At 24.8% G+C, this 25,708-nt stretch overlaps 8 protein-coding genes across 8 annotated transcripts in view; 5 read left to right on the forward strand and 3 right to left on the reverse strand.

Annotated features, from left to right (window-relative positions):
• LOC122861052 (nuclear pore complex protein Nup88) overlaps positions 1 to 1,693 on the forward strand; it is a 33,953-nt gene extending 32,260 nt beyond the window's left edge. Inside the window, exons 5-6 of the mRNA XM_044165213.1 lie at positions 38 to 1,291; positions 1,375 to 1,693. Of these exons, the coding sequence (XP_044021148.1) occupies positions 38 to 1,291; positions 1,375 to 1,438 (1,318 nt within the window). The 3' untranslated portion in view covers positions 1,439 to 1,693. The remainder of the gene's footprint in view (positions 1 to 37; positions 1,292 to 1,374) is intronic.
• On the reverse strand, positions 1,623 to 5,278 carry LOC122861051 (exportin-2). Its single transcript, XM_044165212.1, has 4 exons — positions 4,979 to 5,278; positions 4,736 to 4,881; positions 2,081 to 4,607; positions 1,623 to 2,003 (listed from the first exon to the last, which is right to left on the reverse strand). The coding sequence occupies exons 1-4, from the start codon at positions 5,061 to 5,063 to the stop codon at positions 1,858 to 1,860; spliced, it is 2,904 nt and encodes a 967-aa protein (XP_044021147.1). The 5' UTR covers positions 5,064 to 5,278; the 3' UTR covers positions 1,623 to 1,857.
• A 510-nt stretch (positions 5,279 to 5,788) lies between these two features.
• LOC122847859 lies at positions 5,789 to 7,254 on the forward strand. The gene is made up of 5 exons (XM_044145715.1): positions 5,789 to 6,146; positions 6,220 to 6,420; positions 6,502 to 6,714; positions 6,836 to 6,988; positions 7,130 to 7,254. The coding sequence occupies exons 1-5, from the start codon at positions 5,789 to 5,791 to the stop codon at positions 7,252 to 7,254; spliced, it is 1,050 nt and encodes a 349-aa protein (XP_044001650.1).
• Positions 7,255 to 7,759: 505 nt separating this feature from the next.
• Positions 7,760 to 9,793, forward strand: LOC122847860. The gene is made up of 7 exons (XM_044145716.1): positions 7,760 to 7,937; positions 8,124 to 8,310; positions 8,482 to 8,652; positions 8,798 to 8,989; positions 9,120 to 9,293; positions 9,408 to 9,581; positions 9,685 to 9,793. The coding sequence occupies exons 1-7, from the start codon at positions 7,760 to 7,762 to the stop codon at positions 9,791 to 9,793; spliced, it is 1,185 nt and encodes a 394-aa protein (XP_044001651.1).
• Positions 9,794 to 10,511: 718 nt separating this feature from the next.
• LOC122847861 lies at positions 10,512 to 12,763 on the forward strand. Its single transcript, XM_044145718.1, has 7 exons — positions 10,512 to 10,689; positions 11,011 to 11,224; positions 11,401 to 11,571; positions 11,725 to 11,907; positions 12,009 to 12,173; positions 12,298 to 12,471; positions 12,652 to 12,763. Exons 1-7 carry the CDS (start codon positions 10,512 to 10,514, stop codon positions 12,761 to 12,763), a joined length of 1,197 nt encoding a protein of 398 aa, XP_044001653.1.
• Positions 12,580 to 15,002, reverse strand: LOC122861054 (elongator complex protein 3). Its single transcript, XM_044165217.1, has 3 exons — positions 14,836 to 15,002; positions 13,177 to 14,727; positions 12,580 to 13,081 (listed from the first exon to the last, which is right to left on the reverse strand). Exons 1-3 carry the CDS (start codon positions 14,852 to 14,854, stop codon positions 12,996 to 12,998), a joined length of 1,656 nt encoding a protein of 551 aa, XP_044021152.1. The 5' UTR covers positions 14,855 to 15,002; the 3' UTR covers positions 12,580 to 12,995.
• Positions 15,003 to 15,062: 60 nt separating this feature from the next.
• Positions 15,063 to 17,600, forward strand: LOC122861056. The gene is made up of 5 exons (XM_044165219.1): positions 15,063 to 15,769; positions 15,832 to 16,155; positions 16,238 to 16,342; positions 16,408 to 16,562; positions 16,640 to 17,600. The coding sequence occupies exons 1-5, from the start codon at positions 15,193 to 15,195 to the stop codon at positions 17,330 to 17,332; spliced, it is 1,854 nt and encodes a 617-aa protein (XP_044021154.1). The 5' UTR covers positions 15,063 to 15,192; the 3' UTR covers positions 17,333 to 17,600.
• LOC122861055 lies at positions 17,529 to 25,498 on the reverse strand. The gene is made up of 15 exons (XM_044165218.1): positions 24,891 to 25,498; positions 22,306 to 22,533; positions 21,570 to 22,238; positions 21,408 to 21,505; positions 20,680 to 21,143; positions 20,430 to 20,599; positions 20,087 to 20,353; positions 19,902 to 20,010; positions 19,623 to 19,827; positions 19,243 to 19,547; positions 18,893 to 19,079; positions 18,683 to 18,821; positions 18,404 to 18,605; positions 18,159 to 18,337; positions 17,529 to 18,100 (listed from the first exon to the last, which is right to left on the reverse strand). The coding sequence occupies exons 1-15, from the start codon at positions 24,949 to 24,951 to the stop codon at positions 17,631 to 17,633; spliced, it is 3,753 nt and encodes a 1,250-aa protein (XP_044021153.1). The 5' UTR covers positions 24,952 to 25,498; the 3' UTR covers positions 17,529 to 17,630.
• Between the last annotated feature and the right edge of the window lie 210 nt (positions 25,499 to 25,708).

The following is a 25,708-nucleotide window of genomic DNA, read 5'->3' on the forward strand; positions in this document are numbered from 1 at the left end:
TATAAATAAAATATTATCATTATTTTTATTATTTTAGTTTAAATACATCAGAGAATAGAAAACCACTAACAATGTATCCACAAACAGATGACAATTATGGTACTGATTCATGTTCAATAATGTGCATACCAACAACACCACCAATTGTCATTATTGCATCTTGTTCAGGTAAAATTTATCACGCAATTTTACTTGGTGATAATAACGATGAATACAATGAAAATAATGACAATAATTCAATGAATAAAACAGAAAATACACTATTTGTATTTGAAATTGTTGAGATTGAATTGGGTCTTTTGTACAATGATAATGACAAAAAATATACTTGTCCAATTAAATTGCATCTTGACAGAGGTAATAAATCACGTTATTTTTGTTTTCACAATGCTGGAATTCACATGATGACTTTACCAGTTGTATCACAACTTGAAAAATTTACAAATTCAAATGACGAAGATACTGATGCAAATTTACCATCATCATTATATCAATCAAGCTCACAATATCTTGTTTGTACAAGAACAAAACATACTAAAATAAATGAAGTTGCACCAATACTTGGTTTTGGATTACTACAACAACCATGCCCAGTATTAATTGCACTTCTTCATACTGGAACAGTTGTTGATTTATCAATTGTTGATCTTGATTATAAACCAACAAATGAAATAACAAGTAGTTCTGTTGATTCAAATAAAATAATACGTCGTGAATCATTTGATAATTATATAAGAGGCTTATTGAAGCATAATTCAGCATCACAGCCAATAACACAGCTTGATGAAAAATCAAAAATGTCTGGTAAAGAATATCTTGAGTTGCTTTATCATGCAACTGATGTATTTCGTAATCAATATTTCGAAAAACACGACAGAGTACGTAAAGATATTGAAAGAAAAGTTGATACATTAAGAAGATTAAAAGAACATCAAACACATGAACTTGAAATATTAATGGAAGCTAAAAAAAAGCTACACAAAAAAGCTGAAGATTTGGCTGATAGATATGAAGATATTAAAAGTAAACAAGAAGAATTTGCTAAACGAGCTGAAGAAGTATTACGTCTTGTTAATTATAAAAAATTATCAAGTATTGAACAAATGGAAGCTTTTGAATTAAAAGAACTTGATAATAAAATACAAGATTTTAAAACTCGTATTTGTCAATTGAAGATCAAAAGCAATCATCAAAATTCTCATATTGAAAATAACAAAATTAAAGAAAAGAAAAATGAATTAATTCTTAATAACAAACAGGAAGAAGCTATCAAAAGCAACATTGGTCAAATGTAAGTAATTTTTATCCGCTTAAATTCGCTAAATTATTATTAAATTTTTTGTTATTATAATTTATTTTTTTTTGTCTTCACAGGGCAAAGGATATTGCTGCAATGATTTCGAAAGTTAAAACACTCGAGAATGATTTAGATATTTAAATCAGTTAATTATTTTTTTTTTTTCTTTTTTTTTTTACCCTAATTGTATTGATTTTTTAAATGAAATTAAAAAAAATAAAATTAATAATTAAAAAAACATTCAGTTATAAAAAGCAAATTTATATCCAGCTAAAAATAGTATTTGTAAATGAAGAAAAGGAAGAAAAATAAATTAAATTCATCATTTCTTATGAAAAGATATCACTTTATGTTTTTTTTTTTTTTTATTGAATAAATTGTATTTATTCGGAAAAACCAACAGTAAATTAATTTATCATCATGATAATTTGACAGTATTGAATAAATTTGCTAATAAAAAAAAATAAGATATTTGAAAATTAAAATTTATTCAATTCAATACTGTTAAATTGACGTGATATCAAATGTATTTTGAGTTTATTTCGTACATTGATTTGATATTATGCAACACTAACACCAGCTGATTGTAAATAAGTTTTTAAATGAGTTGCATTTGGTTCTGGAATTTGTCCAAGAAGTCCTGGAAGTTGTCCTGGTGGAAGTCTACCAAGACCTTGAGCTAAATGAAGACGTACATCACCAATAGCTAAAATAAAATAAATATATAAAAATTAATTATTCATTTATTAAATGACAATTGACATTAAAAGTTTTAATAATCACCTGGAAGTGGATCAACTTTAGTACTTCTTGCACAAGCAAGCTGACTGTATGCTGCTTGATAACCAGCATTATCATCAACATCAGGTATGATTGCATCTTCTGGTAATGCTGTTTCATCACGTGGTAATTCGAAAAATTCTATAACAACAGCCAAAAGTTTTGGATAATAATTATTATAAGGTGAGTCCATCATTTGTTGACAATCAATAAGTAAATTGGACATTCCAACAGCAGCAACTTTTCTCTCCATTTCACCAGATACTTTTTGTAAATCACTTATGATAACACGTTCAAGTACCATACCAAACATTTGTGGTTGTATTTGATCAATAATTGTTACTAATGTTGATGCACCATATTGAATAATATAATATGAAAAAAATACAATTAAACCTTTGACAAATTTTGTTGTTTTACTTGATGATAATCTTTGAAATAATAAAACAAATATTTGTTTCATAAATGGTTCAAGTACATTTGGTGGAAAACATTTAATAATTGCTTGAAGTAATAAAAATCCTTCTTGATCATTGGCTTTTGATGCAATAAGTTTTTGAAATACTCCAAGTAAACCACTTGTTTTATCTTGTTGAATAACTTGATGTGATCCACGACTAATAAATGCTTGTAACAGACGATTTAATGGATGAATATTACCTTGTCTTTCAAATAATACTGGTGATAAAAGACATGGAAATAATGCCATATATGGCTCAGGAACATTTGGTGATGTATGAAGTTCTAGCAGCATTGCAAGTATTTGAAAAACATATGGAATAAATTCTTGTACATCTGATTGTAATATACCTTGAAATATTGGAAATAATACTTGTTCAAATGATGCAACAGCTTCTGGATTTGTTTTACATACAATTTTAATTGATAAACTTAATGTTTCAAATAAATAATGATTAAAGTTTGGTCTTGATGGATTACGTGCAACAATACTAAGTTTATCTGTTAATTTTGTTAATAGAGTACCTAAAAATGGTACAACATTTTCATTTAAAATACCAAAACTTCTCATAATTGCTTTCATAATATAATCATTTTCTTCTGAACCAGGTAATTCAAGTGATGAAAATAATCCATTTAATAAATTTGGTGCAACTGGTAATATTTCTTCACATTTAATATATGGACTATTGTCTGATCCTCTTAGAGCAAATATTTTTTCAATTGCACAAGCAGCATAACTATGAACAACAGCACTTGTTGATGATAAATGTCTAATCATATGTGGTAAACTACCAACAACAATATCTCTTGGTAATACAGATCTAAATGTCATGATGAATTTAATAGCATCAGCTTTTAATACTGGAAATTCATTGACATCTGGTCTAGCAAGTTCTGGTTGTATATTTTGTAATGCAAATTCAGGCAATGGTACAAATTCATTACTTTGTGTAACACCATGTTTTTGTGTTTGTCCTCTACTTGCACTACTTGTTACTAAATAAATAACAGCATCTTTTTTTTTCCAATTACCAGCTGGATTTGCAGCATATTCATTTAATCTTTCATGTACATAAACACCAAATATTTCCATGACTTTAGCACCAAAATATTTTGCCAATACTTTAACAAGATCACAAGCAGCACGACGTCTTGTATCAACATCACTACCTTCAATATCACGTCTAATATATTCCTCTGGATTATCTTCAAATAATTCATTATCAGCTTCACGAAATTCAATATTTGGTGTTATTATATTTGCACAAATATTACGTAATGTTTCTGGTTCAGCAAATAAAGATCTGTATTGTTCTCTATCAGCAATTGTTACAAGAAATTGCAATGAATTTGATACTAATGCATCGTATTTTGGTTGTTGACCAGTTGTATTTAATAAATTCCAAATTGCCTCAAGAAATATTGGTACATATGTTTGAAATTCTTCATTATAATTTTGTGCATATAAAACAATATTATCACAAACTTGTGATTTTAATTGTTCAATAACACCTGGTTCTTCATCATCAGATGTTTTTAATGCTGCAACATCAGCTGTTAATAATACATGAAATTTTGTCATCCAAGTTGTCATGTTATCTTCAAAAAATTCTGGTAAATCTTGACAATTTAATGAGTAAAAAACTTTACTAATTATTGTCAATGAATTATATATTATTTTTAAATGTTCAGCATTTCCTGAATGGGCTTGTGCAAGATCCATTGTAGCTAAAAATAAATCTGTCAATGGTTTGGCAAATTTGTCAAGTACAAATTTTATTTCAGTCCATAAATTTTGTGATTTAAACTCATAACGATAACGTTTAAATAATGAATGGGCAGTATGTAATACTCCATTTATCAAATGGAAATCACCAGTTGTAAATTTTTCCACCATTTGATCCAAAAGATCTGGCCACTTGTTTGGAAAATCATGTTTACCAATTATTGATACTGCATCAGACAATTGTTTTTGAATTGAATCTGGTGAATGAAGCATCAAATTGACAATTAATTTTTTAATTGCATCACGATCCTGAGCATGGATACGATCAACTCCATCTTCATCCTATTTAAATAACAAAATTAAAAATATATCAATACACATTTGACACTTTTAAAGTGTTGTTGTTGTTGTTGTTTATTTAAATCTAGACTTGATAATTGATTCATCAATTAATTTAAATTAATACTCACAACTTTCCAATTACGTTTGATGTAATTCTTAAATGCAACAGCACCAGCAATTCTTATTGTCAAATCAATGTCTTGCTTCTCAACAAGATGTAACAATAATGCAGCATAATTTTGATTAACTTCAATTGATTCCAAAAACTTTTCAGCTATTGATATTGAATATATTTGACATTAGTTTATTTATTTATTTATTTATTTATTTATTTTAGCTATTTATTGATGATATTTATAGGTTAAACTTACCGGGTCTTCTAACATTTACGTCTGGTGACAATGTGTGCTGTAAATATTCACTAAGATTTAATAAATTGGCTCCTTGTAGCTCCATTATTTTATTTTATTGATTAATCAACTGGGTTTAATGATAAACTAATAGTTAATTTATTTTTGTATAAAAAAATATCATTCAAAAAGTTTTTAATAAATATAAAAAAAAGATGCTTGACACAATGAGTTGACCGTTGGATCAATTGGAGTTGCTTTTTTTTTTTTTTTCTCTTTATTTTACCGGCTTTTTTGGAGTTGTTGTCGTTTTTTTTTTTTTTTTTTTTTCTCGAATTGATAATTATATGATCTGATTTTTAACGAACGAATTTTTTTATAAAGGTGCCTTTTTACTGACGTGATCTCAGCTGCAAGTCTACTTTACCAACATTACATTTGAATTTTTGATAGAAGGTTTATTTAGAAATTAGAATTGTTTAGAATTTTCTCAAATTGTCAATAAAAATTAGATAAAAAGATATTATTATTATTTTCCATTTGATGATTTACGTATTTATTTATGTACACTAGATTAATGATTATTTTTTAAAAATTTATTATTAAAAATTTTTTTTAACAGAAAAAAATTTGGAATAAAAAAAAAAAAGTGTGTATACAAGGGATGCAAGGGTTCCCAATCAAAACAAAAACACCAGTTAATTGGTGAATGTGGGTGAATGTGTTTTTACACAAAGAGAATCGTGTAAACACGTGTGTAAAAAAATTAATAACCAAATTAAAAAAAATTAGTTTTTTGTTGTAGTTATTAATAAAAGGAAATTAAATAAAATGTCAAAAATAATAACATTAGATAATCGTGAAAAATATAATAAAATATTTTCTGATACTGTTAATATTTGTCTTGAAACATTAAGTAAAGATCATTGTTATCATGTCAGTAGATTGGGTTGTGGTGAATTAATTTCACCTTTAGTTGCTCGATTGAGTATCAAATTATCAGGATATTTAAAAGAAATTATTAACGAGATTGAAATGGAATCATGTGATCAACCAGTTATTAAAATTGATGAAGATGGAAGCGTTGAATTTAATGATGTCAATGATTTACGTAGACAGCTTAATCCTTTGTTAAATGTAACAATGAAAAAAGGTCAAGCTCAGCAAAATATTGAAGCATCAACAAATGGTAATAATAAACAATGAAAAACATCAGTAAGTCAAGATATTAATTACAAATTTAATTATTTTTTTTAATCTAGTGCACAAAGATCCAAATAATTATGTTGACAACAACAAAGCTGGAGGACAATCTAGATCATCAACAAATAAAATTAATTCAGTAGAGGCAATAAAAAACAAAGACTCGGTTTCAATAGAACTAATAAAAAAAAAGACTTGTCCAAAAGCAATACCATTAAAAAACATCTGTCAAAGTTCAAATACAATTAATGTTGATAAAGGTAATGTTTTTTTTGTTTATCAATTATTATTTTTTTTAATAAAAGTAATTAGTTTTTATATTTTTTTAATGTTTATTACAGCTGATGATAATAAAGTCTTGAAAAGAGTTAGTGTAATCTCTTCAAGTAATGGTGTTAAACATACGCCATTGCATCAACAAAGCTCTTTAAAATGCACCAGTGGACAGTCTGAAATGACTCAAATTATTAACATGTGTAGTTCTGATGATGATGATGATGAAATAACTAAGAAAAGAAATAATAGCATGACAAAAAATCATGGACAATCAGGCAGTGAGTAAAATTTTGATTCAACTCATCATTTAAATTTAGTTTTATGAATTTACAAAATTTAAAGAAAAACATCTTTATTGTTGTACCAAAATTAATTTTAAAAAAATATTTAATTTTTCAGATAAATTTAAAAAATTTAGACCCAATGACAATGATGATAGCACAGTGAAAATTGATGATTCAATAAAAAACAAACTCAAAAAAGCTGCAATATATAATTCAAGCTTAACATACAAAAAATTATTAAAAGCTAAAAAAAAATTAAAAATAAACGGTAATAAAACATCTAAATATTTAATACAGGAAAAAAATAATATTGATAAGATAAATAATTGGGTTTATGCAAGATGTGTTGAATATAAAAATAAAAATTTAAGAATAACTGATGATCGATTGAATCAATTATCATTAAAAGCTGCAGATAAATTTTGGCCAGTTGATGATCGCTTTCGTTTACCAATTTGGAGAAAACAATTTTGCGAAAAATATAATATAACTGGTAAACCATCAGATCGCGTAATAAGCTATTTTTGTAAATGATTTTATTAATTTTTTTGTTCTAGAGAAAAAAATTATTATTTTGAATAAAAAATTGCTTTTTTTTAATAGTATTCATCATTGACAATTAATTAATTACTTAAGTGATAAAATATATTGACAATATTCTGTTGCCATGTTTTGTAATAAAAACTGAATTAATAGTTAATTTATTTTTGTATCAAAAAATATCATTCAAAAAATTTTTAATAAATATATAGATAAAATATAAAAAAAAAAAAAAACATGCTTGACAATGAGTTAACCGTTGAAAGGTGAAGGCAGGTGAAGGTGCATTTTTACTGACGTGATCTCAGCTGCAAGTGCACACATCTCAACAGTCAACACCTGTTGTTATTTGTAACTTGTTAGTGTTCTATTGAGTTTGTGTTCTTCCATGTGTCTCTACAACGTTGTCTAACACAGTCTAGGAAATAAATTTTTATATATTATTTAAACAATTAGTATTAATTACTGTTTATATTGTTTGACAAAACAAAATAAAAAAATGAACGCAATTGTAAAAAATGCATTGCGTGTTGGCACAGCAAATAAGTCAACAAAATATCTGGGATCCATGTGGAACGTGGGTAACTATCGTAAAGACAGTTCTAAATATTCAACTACATCAAATAAATTAAATAATGCTTGTAAATATGAATCTGGAAAATCACAAGTTACTCAAGGTAACAATTAATATTATTTTAATTAATTTTTTAATTCATGAACTTGATCTTTTTCTTGGCTCTGTTTGGCTCTAAAAATATACCATTCGTAGTTAGATATTTAAAAAAAATATCATCAAGTAGGTATTGTATATTTTATATTTAAAAACAATTTTTTAATTTTTATTATTTATTATTTTTATAAAGTTAAAAAAGAATTGTCTAAGCATTGGAATGTCTTAAATGCTGCTGTTAACAAAATACTTTCAACAAATACAGCTGATGCAACACTGACTGAAAGTTTACAAAATGAAACCCTAAAAGTTGGTGACTTTGATGTATCAATAATTAATCGTGGTAAATTTACATTAAAAACACAGAAAAACAACGAAACGTGAGTCAAATTCCAATTAATTATTTTCAACTGTCTTTCAGATAATTAAAATTATTTAATTATCTTATTTATTATGTTTTATTTAGTAAAAAAATTCTCTATATTTATATATTTATTGAACTGTTTATAAAAAAATATACATTATTATTTATTAATATTATTATTTTATAGTTTTATTTTGCCTCCAGCAGTTGTCATTAAGCATGAAGATGAAATGATTAAAAATTTACAGAATGAAACTGCTGCTGGAAAAAAAGAAACATTAACATCAAAAGTTGGCAAATTTAATGTATCACTTGATAATGGCAAACTAATATTAAAAATAGAAGAGAATGATGAAACGTAAGTCGAATATTAATTAATTTTTTTATTGGTAAAAATATTTAATTAATGTATTTGTTATGAATTTTTAATTAAGTAAAAAAAAATTGTCTTATTATTCATAGTTATTAATAAATAATAATAATTTCTTTTTTTCATTTTACAGTTTTACTTTTAATCACAAACTTGAAATTAAAGTTTACAAAAAGTTGACTGACAATAAGTGTTTTAAGAATAAAAAAATTGCTACTGAAGATGAAGCCATAGAAAAAAGCTTAAAACTTCCAGTAAACAGTAATTATGCTGCATCAGTTGATCAAACTAAATTAACATTAAAAACACAAGAATATAATACCATGTAAGTTGAATATTCATTATTATTTTATTTTTATTAATATTGAACTAATTGTTTTTGTTTATTAAAATTATTTAACTATAAGTGTTAATTATTCATTTATATTATTATTATTATTATTATCATGTTACAGTATGCTCGAATGGCTCCAAGAACCTGACTGTAATCTTGTATATTCCAAACAATTGGCTAAAAATGGAATTGGTGGCAATGAAGAAACAAATCGATTTCTTCAAATAATGGGTCATCATCATGTGTTAGTTGAAGGAGGTCGAGTAACTGTAAAACATAAAAAAAGTGATGAAATGTAAGTTAAATATTAATCAATAATTTGAATCAATTTTTTGTTTATTAAAATTACTTAATCAAATGAAAAATATTGAAAATATACATTGATTATTATATTATTTTTATTTTACAGTTTCGTTTTCGATCACACAGTTGACTTCAAGTCTTGCGAAGATCTAGCTAAAAATCTAACAAATAAAATTGCTACTGAAGAAGAATTCGAAAAAATAACATCAACAATTGGTGAATTTGAAGTAGTACTTGAGAGCGGTGAGATAACATTAAAAACACAAGACACGGATGAAACGTAAGTTGATAATTCATCAATAAATTTGAATATTTTTCTTTTATTATTATTTAAATATTTGAAATAATACATGATTTTTAATAATATTATTTTGATTTTACAGTATTGTTTTGAAATGTGCAGTCCACCTGATAGTTGACGTAAATGGTATAGAACCAATTATTAATATTACTCGGTATTTAAAAACTGCCTTTATTAATCATCCACATTAATAATAAACAATAATATAAATTATTGTTTTAAATATTATTTGATTAATATAAACATTTTTACCAATAAATAATTGATAAATTTATGTACATATTTGTAAAAATAACAAAAAGTATATGCAGATGTTTAGAAAAATTAATAATTTATTTTAAAACTACATATATATTATAAGTATTGAATAATAAAGGTTTAATAATAAAAATAAAATCAATGAGTGAAATTTGGAGAGGACAATTTTACAAAAAATATAATATAACTGGTAAACCATCAGATCGCACAATGAGATATTTTCGTAAATAAATTTATTAAATTTTTTGTTCTAAATAAAAAAATTATTATTTAAAATTAAAAATTGCTTTGTTTTTAATAATATTTATCATTGTGAATTTATTAATTAATTTTTCTTAATGTTAATAAATAAATTAAAAATGTTTTTTAATAAATATATAGATAAAATATTAAAAAAAAAGATGCTTGAACAATGAGTTAACCGTTTGGAAGGTGAAGGTGCATTTTTACTGACGTGATCTCAGCTGCAAGTCACTTTATCACACCTACAAGGTAATCTGTTGTTACTTGTTAATGTTCTTTTAATTTTTGTGTTCTCCCATGTGTTTCTACAACGTTGTCTAGCACAGTCTAGAAAATAAAATTTTATATATTATTTAAACAATTAGTGTTAATTACTGTTTATATTGTTTGACAAAACAAAATAAAAAAATGAACGCAATTGTTAAAAATGCATTGCGTGTTAGCACAGCAAATAAGTCAACAAAATATCTGGGATTCATGTGGAACGTGGGTAATTATCGTAATGACAGTTCTAAATATTCAACTACATCAAATAAATTAAATAATGCTTGTAATTATGAATCTGGAAAATCACAAGTTACTCAAGGTAACAATTAATATTATTTTAATTAATTTTTTTATTCATGAAATTTATCTTTTTCTTGGCTTTGTTTGGCTCAAAACATATACCACGTGTGTTTTCCTTGACGTCAAGTATTATTTATTAGATAGCCCACTTTTTGCTTTGTCATTTTATTGTGGATAAATTTAGAAAATATTGCTTTCAATTGATAATTTTTTAAGCTCTTTCATTTTTAATATTCGTAATTATTATTTTTAAAAAAATATCATCAAGTAGGTATTGTACCTATATTTTATATTTGAAATAATATTTTTTCAATTGTTATTATTTGTTATTTTTATAAAGCTGAAAAAGGGTTGTCTAAGTATTGGAAAGTCTTAAATGCTGCTGTTAACAAAACATTTTCAACAAATACAGCTGATGGAACATATTTAGTTGAAAGTTTACAAAATGAAATTCCTTCTAATGATGAAAAAGGATTAGCCCTAAAAGTTGGTAACTTTGATGTATCAGTTAATCGTGGTAAATTTACATTAAAAACCCAGGAAAACGATGAAATGTAAGTCGAATTCCAATTAATTATTTTCAACTATCTTTTGAATAACTAAAATTATTTAATTATCTAATTTATTATGTTTTATTTAGTAAAAAAATTCTCTATTTATTGAACTGTTTATAAAAAAAATATACATTATTAATTAACAGTTATTATTTATTAATATTATTATTTTACAGTTTTATTTTGCCTCTAGCAGTTGCCATTAAACATGAAGATGAATTGATTAAAAATTTACAGAATGAATCTGGTGCTGGAGAAAAAGAAACATTGACATCAAAAGTTGGCAAATTTAATGTATCACTTGATAGTGGCAAATTAATATTAAAAATAGAAGAGAATGATGAAACGTAAGTCGAATATTAATCAATTTTTTTGTTGGTGAAAATATTTAACTAGTGTATTTGTTATGAATTTTTAATTGAGTAAAATTGTCTTATGGTTAGTTTCGATTAATTATTCATAGTTATTAATGAAAATATTTTTTTTTTCTCATTTTACAGTTTTATTTTCAATCACAAAATTGGCATTAAAGTTTACAAAAAATCGACTGACAATTTACAGAATAAAATTGCTACTGAAGATGAAGCCATAGAAAAAAGCTTAAAACTTCCAGTAAACAGTAATTATGTTGCATCAGTTGATCAAACTAAATTAACATTAAAAACACAAGGTTCTGATAAAACGTGAGTTAATATCAATGATTAATATTGAATCAATTGTTTTTTTTCAAACAAAATTATTTAAATATGAGTATTAATTATTTATTTATATTATTATCTTACAGTTTACTTTATAAACCTCATTGTAACTACATATCGTCCGAACAATGGGCTGAAAATGGAGTTGGTGCCAAAGAAAAAACAAATGAACCCCTTCAAATAATTGGTCATCATCATGTGTTAGTTGAAGGAGGTCAAGTAACTGTAAAAACTAAAAAAAGTGATGAAGTGTAAGTTTAATAATAATCGATAATTTTTAATTGACCTTATGAGTGTTTTCACTATTTATTTATATATTTTATAAACTGTTGATGAAAAATATACATCATTGATTATTTTATTTTTATTTTACAGTTTCGTTTTCGATCACACAGTTGATATTGAGTCTTGCAAAGAATTGGCTAAAAATTTAACAAATAAAATTGCTGCTGAAAAAAAAGATGAAAAAATATCATCAAAAATTGGTAAATTTGAAGCAGTACTTGAGAGCGGTGAGACATCATTAAAAACCCAAGATGATGATGAAACGTAAGTTGATGATGAATCAATAATTTTTAGTATTTTTCGTTTATCATTATTTAAATTATTAAAATATCTTTATTATTAATACTCTATTAAATGAAAAATATTGAATTCTATTTATTTTAAGTTTCAATTTATTATTTATATCTCTTTATAAAAAATAATAATATTATTTTAATTTTACAGTATTGTTTTGAAATATGCAGTCCACCTGATAGTTGACATAGATGGTACAGAACCAATCATAAATATTACTCGGTACTTAAGAGCTGCCATTATTAATTATCCGGATGAATAATAAAAATTTTATAATTTAATAAAATATCTATAATAAATTATAAAATATTTATAATAAATTAATATATAATTATAATGAAAAAAATAAGTGTATTAAATATTATTCGATTAATGAAAATTCTTACCTATAAACAATTAATAAATTAATAAAAATAAAAATAAAACTAATAATTTTAAAACGTTTTTTTATTGATTAAAAAAAAATATTGTGTACAATAATATTATGAATAATTTTATTTTTTATCAACAAGAGATTTAGACATATATGGACCATCCAATTCATAGCCAATTTTACGATAATAGTTACGAGTTCCAACACCTGCATAAAAAGAAAATAATAAATAACCAAAATTAATAAATTATTTTCATTTAAATCAAGTTGTACAAAAAAATATTTATAAAAAAACAATTTACCTGATATAACAGCCATTTTAATTGAGCCATGTTCTTCTCTAGCAATACGTTCAGCTTCCTCCATGAGTAACATGCCAAAACCTTGATGTTGAAATTTAGTTGGATCACGTGCATTAACTGGTACAACACTACCATAAACATGAAGTTCACGTACAATTGAACATTTATCTTTAAGTTCACTTTTAAATGTATCAACCGAACATTTTCTTAATCTCAATAATCCAACAAGTATATCTTGTGTTGGATCTTCATATGATAAAAATGTTTCCCATCCATTATTAGCATAATAATCACGTCTTATTAATTCAACTTCATATGGCTGTACTTTATTATGTATTTGTTGTATTCCAACTTCTCTTGTACGTACATCACGACAATCAGTACCAAAATCTTTCATTCTTGCTAATGCAAGTTCACGTAAATTACCATGTTCAACACCAGATGTTACAAGTGGCATTGGTATATCACGTTGTACTCTGTAAACTCTTGTCCATGGTGGTATTAATGATAATATTTTAGCAACTAAATCAATCAATGTACTTGGTGGATAACTTTTATAACGTCCAGTTTTCCATAATTCATAAAGACCAGTACCACGTATAACAAGTGTTGGATATATTTTTAATCCATCAATACGAAATGATGGATTATCAAATAATTCAATAAATTGTTCAATGTCTCTTTCAATATCAACATTTGGCAAATCAGGCATCATATGTGCAATAACTTTAAAACCAGCATCTTTTGAAAAACAAAAACTTTGACATACAGCTTTAACAGTATGTCCACGATTAGTATCACGTGCAACATCTTCATATACTGATTGTAAACCAATTTCTAATCTCGTACAACCATAACGTAACATATCAGATAAATGTTTTTTTAAACAATAATCTGGACGTGTTTCAATTGTAATACCAATACATTTTGTTTTACTACGTTCAGAAAATTTAACAGCTTCATCAACATTATTACTAATATGACCAGACAATGCATCATGTAAATTACGTATAAAATAATCACGATAATCATCTGGCAAGGACATAAATGTACCACCCATTACAATAAATTCAACTTTATCAACACTATGTCCTAATTGTTTAAGTTGATCAACACGATGACGTGTTTGTAATAATGGATCATAACGTGCACGTATTGCACGCATTGATGTTGGCTCAAAGCCAGTATATGATTGTGTTGAATATTCAAAATCTGAATCAGGACCACCTGGACAATATACACATATATTACCAGTCATATTAATATGTGGACAACGATGTGGTTTACACATAACAGCAACAACAGCAATTCCACTTGCTGTTCTTATTGGTTTTGCTTTTAATTTTGGTAATAATTTTACTTTAGCATCTGATGGAACAGCAGCAATAATATCAACAAGACGTGGTGATGAATCTAAACCATATTTTGATGATATACGAGTTTTTAATTTATTTAAATCAACATCACGATTTTGTTTATCAGCAATTAATAATTCTTGTATTATTTCACCAATTGTCATGAGCATTCGTTCCTCTTTACTCTCGACAAATACTAATTGTTGTTGTTGTTGAAAAAAAAAAAACATAGTTAGTATTATTATCATACATTGTTAAACATTAAGCTTATATATTTTATTTAAAAACAATATGCTAAACTTACCTCGTTTTTTTTGAACCATTTTAAGTCCAATATTTAAATTATTTATAATTATTTCAGTGTATTTATTGTAAGATTAATAATTAATATTAACAAATTAATTTATTACAAATTCAACGTGGATAATCAGTAGACAGATAAAACAATTAACCTCAAAATTTTTATGTTTACAAAAATAATAAAAAACATGAAAGCTAGAGGCCACTAGTCTTAAAATCTTTAGTCCACCATATTGACAAGACAAGTGACAACAAAGTAGCCTGATCAACGTATGTAAACACACATAAGTTTATTTATAAATCTAAAATAATGTTGACGTTTAAATTATATTGTGCATCATAATTAAAAAACAAAGTAACAATGCCTAGTTTAATATTAACTTTATTATTTATAAATTTGTACAACTCAATGATTACTTTGACAAGTGGAACAAGTGATTCTCTTCAATGTTATTCAGATTTTTGTCACAATAATAACAACAACAACATTGATAACGTTATCAATATAAATAACAATGAAAAATGTTATTTAACATCAATACAAAGAGGTCAAGATTGTATTGATATAAAATTTCATAAATATGGACATGCTCCACCACCTGGAGTAGCCCTGATTGATTTAAAATTATCAGCATATATTGTCAATCTTCCTCATAAAAAAATAACAGCTTTTAATCTTACTATTAATGATATTAAATTTAAAAGATTATTAACGAGATATCAAAGCCTTGGTGACACAGCATCATCACACTGTCGTGATAGTATATTTCATGGCTTTGATAAATACAATAGAGACAAAAAAAATTTATTTATTTCTTGTCCATTTGCTAATTCATCATTTGAAGATACAGACTACAAACTTGAATATCTTGTTACTTTTAATCATTATAAATACAGCAGGAAACTTGTTTTTAATGTACCAAATCATTCATCAATTGGTAAGTCAATTAAATACTAATAACAACAACAAGAATAATAATTAATTAATTTTTTATTTAAGATGAACACATCAGTAGTGTATTTGAGTACAAACCATTTGTCTATATTGATGTTTCTGATGTATCAACATTGTCATTATTCATACAACCAATGCCAAATAAATATAATATTACAAGCTACAAAATATGGATGATAAAATACAACACCAATACAATAATTGACGTTGTTGATGTTATTTTGAAATACAATAATGATAATGGTGATAATCATTTACAGTATAATTTTACTGTGAGTGAAGGTATTTATCAATTTAAAGTTGCTTCAATGCATCCACAATGTGGTGAATATGGATGTGTCAATAATACACTGCCTGCAATTAGTACGAGTAAGTTAATTAATTAAAAAATCATTATAACAGTATTAATTTGAAATTATAATTGGATATTTCCTCATTTCTTTTTTTTTAGAATATCAAACTAAAAAATTATTCATAATGATTATAAGTTTTGTGTGGATACCACCAGTTTTATTATATGCAATTTATTATTTATACAGTTTTTATAAACAAAGAGGTAATTATTTTATGACTAAATATAAAGATTGCTATTTTACTAAAATTTAATTTTTAATATTTTAGAAATAATGAAGAAATTTAATCAAAATTGTCTCTTGATTTACTCACCAACTCATTCAGCACATGTTAATGTTATGATAAGTTTTGCAAAATATTTAAAAAGTTGTGGAATCAATGCTATGATTGATGTACTTGATATACCAAAAACATCTACTCGAGTAAATATTACAAAGCATTATGTATTATTAATAATTTTGTTTCTTTTATTTTAATATAATAATTATTATAATTTTAGGATCCAGCTATATGGTGTAATGATGCATTTGATAAAGCAAATATTATTTTAATTGCAACATCACCACCACCATCATCTAGTTGTGATAATACCAATTCTGCAAGTACTATTTATCAGAATTTGGATAATCATTTGCTTCGACTTGTGCGAGAAAATTATTCAAAAAATAATAAAAAATACATGAAAATTGTATTTCCATATTGTAGTCAAAATGACATACCTGAAGAGGCTCGTCTTTTTAAAAAATTTACAATACCTGATAATTTAGATAAAATGATAAGATACATTTATCAAAGTAACAAATTAAAGCTATTTGGTAAATCAAGCAAAGATTTAATTGCCAATATAAATATTGCTATGACTGAAATATGCTTTAAAAAATCTACTAGTCAAATAAATAATACTGAAACTTATGGCTTATTTCAAGGACCAGATGATAATTATCAAAAAAATTATCAATCTGGCGATTGTAATTATAAAAAAAATAGTAACAACGATTATTACACAAGTAATGAAACATTAAACTGTCAATTTCCTCAATATTTTTCAACAAAAATTGATGAACTAAATTTACTCGGTGATGATAGTGATAATTATGATGATAACCATTTAAAAATCGAAACAATACAGGGTCATTATGTTGCTTTACCAGACAACAATGATAAATTTCATATTGACCAATTGAATTTATAAATTATAAATATTATTATTATTAGAATAATAATAATTATCTAAATGTACTGGAATTTAATTGATTTGATATTAATAATTTTAATGAGCTGGACTCATTTGAATGGCAATTTCTTTTGATATTATTATTTAATTTTTAACTTTAAAAATTCTTTTCTTTTGTTTAATCATGATTGATATTGTTTATTTTGTTTTTTTTTACTGCGCTTAATTTGTAATAATATTAATAATAGTTAATAAATAATATAAAATTTTAAATTACACATTAAAGTACATTGTATTTAAAAAATTAATTATTCAATTAATTATCACTAGTGTTATCAATTTTATTTAATAGTAATAATAAATCAGCTTGTTCATTGAATTTTTTATTTTTTTCCATATCAATATATGACTGAGATTGATTATTTTCATCATCATCATCATCATTATTACTATCATTAATTGTCATAATTGTTGATTTATTATTTTCATTAGTGCTAATAATGCTTACTCTTCTAACTCCAATTGGTTTTTCATAATAATTATCATTTAAATTACTATTACTATCTAATTGTTCATTAATATAAATTGCAGTCTTATTTTTTATTGACAATTGATTATTTTCTAATGGATTAAATAATGATGATGATGCTTCTTGCCATAAGCCTTGTAGTTTATCTATTTTTTCACATTTTTTAATGCAATCACCAGTTGATTCATCATGATAATTGACTGATTTATTTTGAATATTATTTTGTATGCCACTATCACTTGTTTCATTACTTGAACCTGTAATTATTAATAATAATATTATTATATATTTATTTGTATTTAATTATAAACTTACTAATTGGACTGTCAAGAGCATAAAGTGATGAAAAATATGCTTGATTATCAACAGTTGTTGGATTGAGATCAAGATATTCAATGTCATCTTCTAGCATATGTTCCCATTGACTAATGAGGTGTTTAAATGATGGTCTCATATATGGTTCATCGTGCCAGCACGAAACCATTATTTTATATCTGTTAAATTATTATGAATAATTAATAATTATCTATTTAATATTATTATAATGTTGTAATACTTACAATTGGTGTGAACAATTGTGTGGTTTTTCCATTCGATATCCATTTTTAAGAAGACTATAGAGATTATGTACATCAACACCTGGATATGGTGATGCTCCAAGAGTAACCAATTCCCATAGCAAAACACCAAAACTCCAAACATCAGATTTACTTGTGTATATATGATCTGCAAGTGATTCTGGTGCCATCCATTTTACTGGTACTACATAAATAAATAAATAGTTTAATTATTTAATCAAAAATATATAATAAAATTGAATTATTATTTATTAATAATACCTCTGCCTTTGCTTCTTTTTAAATATGCATCATCCTCATAAATATCACGAGTCAATCCAAAATCTGATATTTTACAAACTTTATCGCTTCCACATTTAGCAAGTAATACATTTCGTGCAGCCAAATCACGATGAACAAGCTAAACAGAAAAGAAATTAATTTAAAAATGAATATATTGCATTGTTATTATAAAAAAAAATCAATACATACTTTGATGTCTGTTAGGTAAGACATTCCCTTGCTTATTTGCCAGGCAAATGATAAAATATCATGTGAATTTATTTTATTATTCAACATGACATCTTGGTATGCTGCTTGATTATCATCAAGCAATATTTTGTGTGACAATACTGATGTCTCTATACCATCAAGATGACGAGTTTGACGTAAATAATTTCTGTAATATAAATTTATAATAATCATCAACAGCCACGTACATTATTTTGTTATATTAAAAATTCCACAAACAGAGGGTCAAGAAATAATTTGCATACATATTATATATTCAACACAATGTTAATAAATTTAATAAAAAAAAAATAGTAATTAAATAAAAATACCTTAGAGAGCCAAATTCCGCAAATTCAATAATAAGATAAACTGGTCCACCTGGCATTGTACACGCCCCAAAAAGTTTAATGACATTTGGATGTTGTACTTGTTTTAACAATTGATATTCAGATAATAAATCAGCAAGTTCTGAATTACTTGCATCTTCTTTTAATGTTTTAACAGCAACAGTTGTTGCACCAGGCCAATCACATATATCAATTGCTTTTGCTTTGAGTACCCTGCCAAATTCTCCTTCACCAAGTACTTGTTCAATTGTCAATTGAGATCTTGGAAATTCCCATTTTGAATCAGGCTAATTAAATAATATAATCATATAAAAAAATTAACATTATAATAATATTAAAGTATCTTAATTAATTAAACATACTGTCAAGTATTTATTTGGTAATAATATATTTATATTTCCATTTATAAATGACTCTAATCCAATAATCCTATGATGATCAGCAGCACCAGTATCATCATCTCTCTCGTTATCATTACGCTCAAGATAATCAAGTGGAAGAATACCAAGTGTATTATTTATATCATCTGTTTGACGTTTAAATTCTCGTCTAGTTTTGCTACTATTTCTATAAAAAATTTAATTATAATTTAATTATAATTTACTCAATGAAAATATTAAAATATTAAATAATTAATTTACCGATATTTCCATGTTACAAAGCTTCCAACAACACACACGGTAAACAAACTCGTACAAACAATACCAATAATACAACTACTTCCACATTCACCACTTGGTATTGCGGAAACTATAAAGAAAATAAATATTAATTGATTTAATTAATTAAATACGTTAAATAAATTAATTATTATTTCGATACAAACCTATGTGTGCATGTTTAATGGGAATCGATTGAAATTCGTTTGAACCTTTATTACGATCGTCTCTCCTGTTTCCTTTGTTGCTATTGTTGTTATTAATAAGATTATTTTTCGATGAATATTTCGAATCAATTATCTCATTACTATTGTCAATTGCATGCAATGAAAGAGGTCCACAACTGCAATAAGCTTCATCATCACAACGGCATATTTCAAATCCATCTTTTAATCCAATTTTATCTTTTTTTAATTGACCAAATGACGGTTCCACTGGATCAACAAATTTATAATTTAATATTTACAATAATTTATATAAATAAAAATAAATAATTAAAATAAATAATACTTGTTGTGCAATCTTGGGGACAAATTCTTGGATCCAATTTTTCTAATTCATCGCAAATTGAATCAGGACAATATTTTAAATTTGGTGAACAAGTTTCATATCTTGATGTTGGTCCTTTTGAAGTTATATTTTTTCCTCTCCATGCACAATTTAGTGTAATATTATTTTTACTAAAAAAAATATACATACTATTAGTATTTATTTAAATATTTTATACTGTTTAATTTAATTTTTTTTTTTTTTAAATAACCTGAATACACCACTGCCAATACCACAACGCGTTTCACATGATTTTTTTGTGACTACATTTGCACAAGTATGCTGTTCAGACACATCCAATGAACAAGTATCATTTGTAGTATTTATAATGTTTATTATAATTTCTGTTGATAAAATTTTCTTTTGATTTGAAAAGCTCCATTGAATTATTAACGGTATTTTATCTGGTGCATTTTGAAGCATTGATGTATTAGCAACATACACAATACCAGTTTTAGTAGTTATTCCAAAAATTTTTGAATTTTGAATATTAAATACTGGATTTAAATGAGAATTTATATCTGGCTGTGTAACTCTATATAACTTTGATGCAAATTTTGATAAATAAATATTATAATTATTAAATAATACAGCTGTTTTTTTAGAAGTCAATGATTTAATTGTTGTCGTTGTTTGGTGATGTTGTGGTCCCACAAATAACAATGTAATATTTACCTTTGAAAAATAAATTAAAATCACGTTAAGGAAATTAATTTTCAATTAAAAATAAAAAGCTATTAGTAAATGGTTCATTATAAAATTCACTTGAAATTGATTAGTACTTAAAGACTTTCAATCGTGAGCAATTATTATCAATGGCTTGTTCAAAATCATTAAATTTAATTTATAAAAAAATAAAAAAATTATAATTGTACTCTTCCTTCATTTATTGGTAATAATAATAATTATGAAAAACTGTTAAAATTGATTTTTAATTACCGTTTTTTCACCTTTTCCGGGAGCGAGAGTTTCATCAGTCGCTTGAAGTATAACTTTGTATGGTGATTTTGGAAGTAATGTTGTCTTTGAATAAATTCCTGTTGATAATTATTTAAATATATAGTTATAATGAATAATTATTTCAGTTGATAATAAACTTACTTGCAAATATTAATGTTGATGGTGGCTCTGTAATGATTGAATGTTCAACAGCCATTGTGCTAAATGTTATGTCCAATGCATCATCAACATCTTCAAGTATTTTAACATTATAAACATTACTTGATGTTGAATCAGCATCTTTTAATATTAATTCATTGTCATCTAGTCTATCTCCAGTTGTAAAATCTTTTAAATGTATTGTTATTGTTGTGTTTGTTTGTGCAATTGGTGGATTATCATCAATATCAAGAATATCAACATTAATATTATTTTGATGAATAAATTGTTGACCAGTTGTTTCATCATAAACAAGACATCTTATTTCTATATCAATATTTGGTCCTGGATATTGTGAATCTCTATCAAGCATTGCATTTGCATAAAATTCACCATTATTTAATATATAAAAATAATCAGTTGCATTTAATAATTCATAATGAGTTACTTTGTAATTTGGACAAAGTGTTTTGTATACATGAGAACCAATATTTCCCAATAAATTTTCATTCTGATTTTCATATATTTTGTATTTAGAATTTTTCCAAAAACATAAATCTCTTGTTAAATCATCACAATTATTATCAATTAAAATTTTTTGAATATTTAATTCCATTGTTGCTGTATTTTTTTTGTCATTAATTTGATTTGCTTGAATGATCAATTTTGTTTCTACAATAAAATTATATTTTAAAAATTGTTTTAGTATATTAAAATTATGATAAAAAATTTATGTTACCATTTTTTGATATATAATTGATAATAATTTCACCGGTATGCTTATCAATAGTCACCAAATCCTCATCACTTGTTGAAACAATTTTATATGTTAAATTTATTGAAACAACAGACGTGTCGTTTAATATTTTTGGAATAAATATTGATAAATTATTCCAATTTTTATTAGCATTATTATTTTTCCAATAAGGAAGTCTTACTGTTAGATCAGATTGTGAAAAATATATACCTATAAAAAATATTATTATAATTATGTATTATTATAAAAATATTATAATGACATTAAATATTCATTAGATTGATTTTCAAGTTGAATGACTGTGTACATGTTGTAGTTAGTCAGTCAGTCAGTAAGTATTAGTTCATTATTTAAGTGCAGATCGATATTTTCAAGGTGGTTTGTTTTAATTACGAGTCGCGTGTTACACGTCATATTCCAAGGTCTTTGACGTTGCAAAATACAACTAATCTAATCTAAAAAAATTTACATAAATATAGCAAGTGGTAGTCTACGATTTGTCTAATTAAAATTAATATATCCTGCTAAAAATATTTTTTTTTTATTTTCACAATTATATCTTACGTTTGCCAAATTTCCTTTTTGATCTATTTAAAATTTTTCTATGAAAAATACGACATTGAATATTTTTTTTTTCCATATAAATTTATTTCAATTTGAAATTTATATTATTTTTTTTGTAATAATTATACACCAAGTCAAGAAAATATATATATATATTATTTCTATTTTTTCTCTTCAACTGGTCCAATTACAAAAAAATGCAGGAAAAAAAAAAAGTAAAGAAATATTATCATCAGGCTTATGTGATTTATTTACGGGCTGAAAAACTTTGAATACTTAAAGACCCTCTGTAATATATGTTATTGTTATTTTTATTATTATATACAAGTGACATTGTATATAGGACTGTCTATCTATTTATAAACAACTACTAAACATTCATTTATCTATTTATAAATATCGTAAATATATTATATATCTATGAATGTACTTTGTCATTCCAACTAATCCTCCTGTTATTTCAAGGCTTTTTTTTTAACACTTTCAAATGAAATAAAAGCTCGGATGATACTATACAGGTGCACTTTTTTTTTTTTTTTTTCTTTTCATTGAATTTGTTAGAAATGAGCTGATGAATCCACCCCATGGACACAACAATAGGCGATTTAAATTCGAAACTACTTGCCCCAACAATCAATCCATACAACTGCAGTCCAGTGAATTTTTTTTTTTTTGTTTTTCTCACATGTACATTCACACATGCATGCTTATCCGATTGTGTAATTTTTACGGTTTTCGGTTTTTTCAATGATAAAGTCAAGACCCTCAATAACACACATGCACATATATAAATTATAGATGGATGGATGACAGAGGGATACATGAATTAAATCAAAAAAATAAAAAAAATTGTCATCACATTGTTTTTTTAATTTACAACATGATGTCGAGTGTAAAATTTTAGAGAAAAAATATTTTATTATTAAACTAAACATGCATTCATTTTGATATATATACGTGTTAATATATATTTAGCTTTAAACTATTTCAAGTTTCATAATATCATGATGATGTATGTTCGTCTGATCAGTGTTTGTAAAAACAAAAAAAAATTTTTTTTATATAGCTATTTGGAATAGGAGGAATAACAGCTAACAGTATCAGATAGCAATAATGTTAGCTTGCATCTAAGTGAAATTTTTTAATTGGTAAACAATACATAAATAGTTGGTAAACATTTGCATGCATGCATGGTTATATTATTGGCAATAAATGACTTAATCAGTTGAGACTTTGTAAACAACGCATCAACTACGGTTTATGTACACGTGTCATATATATATTTAAATGACCAACGGTCAATAAACCAATTTAATTTAATTAATATTCAATATTTATAATATTTAATATTATTTTTTAGCTATTATTATTATTATTATAAAGGATTTAACATTAATTCAAGTAGTACATGTCAATGAGTAGTCAGACATTGCATTGGCTAAGTTTGCTGATTGAGTATTATCCCATATGGCACATTATCACAATGAGTGCAACATCAGTGAGCATACAAATGATAGATTAACACGCAAAAAAGCAATAATACTGACATTTTTATATATTTATTTTTTTCATTTAAAAAAAATATTTAAATAACTGTTTATTGGGTGTATAAATGAATTTACACGCATCTTTATAAAAATATTTTTTGATTTAAATTATACGCAAATATGTAAATATAATAAAATAATAAAAATAATACAAAGAATTACCTGTATAGGGTTATTTTATAACTGATAAAATAATAAATAAATATATACAAATATTAAATCAATTTATCTATTCATGCGATAAAATATAATGTTATCATTTGCTATAAATATTATAATAATAATATTGTGGCTATCTGTAGGTACAATCTGTGAATATATATCATCAGGTTTTTTGGTGATCCTTTGTTTAATTATAATCTTTATTTATTTGTCATTTTGGTTTTTTTTTTAGTTGATAATTTAAAATTGCAGAAACTTAATGGATATAAATTAAAAATGATATATACAACTCACCTGATGCAGATGTTATTGCAAGTGTAAACACAAGGTACATCTGGACTCGTAATTGTATCATTTTATTTATTACTTTATATACAATAGAAAAATTGCAATATATATTTGTTTTGTGTAAATAAATTACGAGTCACTGAACTTTTTATTTTTTTGTTTGTCGATACAAATGCAAATTTTAAATATTATTTATTCATAAAATAATTGAATCGTTGTCGACCTTATTGACGATGCGATCTGATCTTTGAACTATAAATATTCAATTTGACTAATGATGATAACAATGATTATTAAATAATTTAAACAAATATAACAATAAATTAAATAACAAAAATAAAAAAATTATATTCTTCAATTGATAAATAATAAATTAAATATTTTTTTAAAACTGTATAGTATTTTTTTTTTTGCACAATAACAGTTTTTATAAAAAAAAAAAATAAACAATTTTTTAAATTAACTCAAAAATTGAAAACTTGGAATTATTTTTTTCAAATGTTTTTATAAAAAATACAATAATTGAGGGAAAGTTTAATGAAAAAAAAATAATTTAAACAAGCGTATTCCAGTATTATATTGATGTTACTATCTTCAACAACACCAACTACAAACTAAAAAACTTTGAATATCTACTGTATATTCAAGGGGCGAACAATACACTCGTGTGTATCAAACGAATTTTTATTTTTTACGCCTGCGCGTCAATAAAACCATGACTACTTTTTTTTTTATTTTCTCATTTATTAACTTTACATATATATAGACAGATATTCGGCTATATCTACAAGCAGATATTTAATTTAAATAACATTATATTTAAT

Source organism: Aphidius gifuensis, linkage group LG1, assembly GCF_014905175.1.
Source record: "Aphidius gifuensis isolate YNYX2018 linkage group LG1, ASM1490517v1, whole genome shotgun sequence".
NCBI classification, from domain to species: domain Eukaryota; kingdom Metazoa; phylum Arthropoda; class Insecta; order Hymenoptera; family Braconidae; genus Aphidius; species Aphidius gifuensis.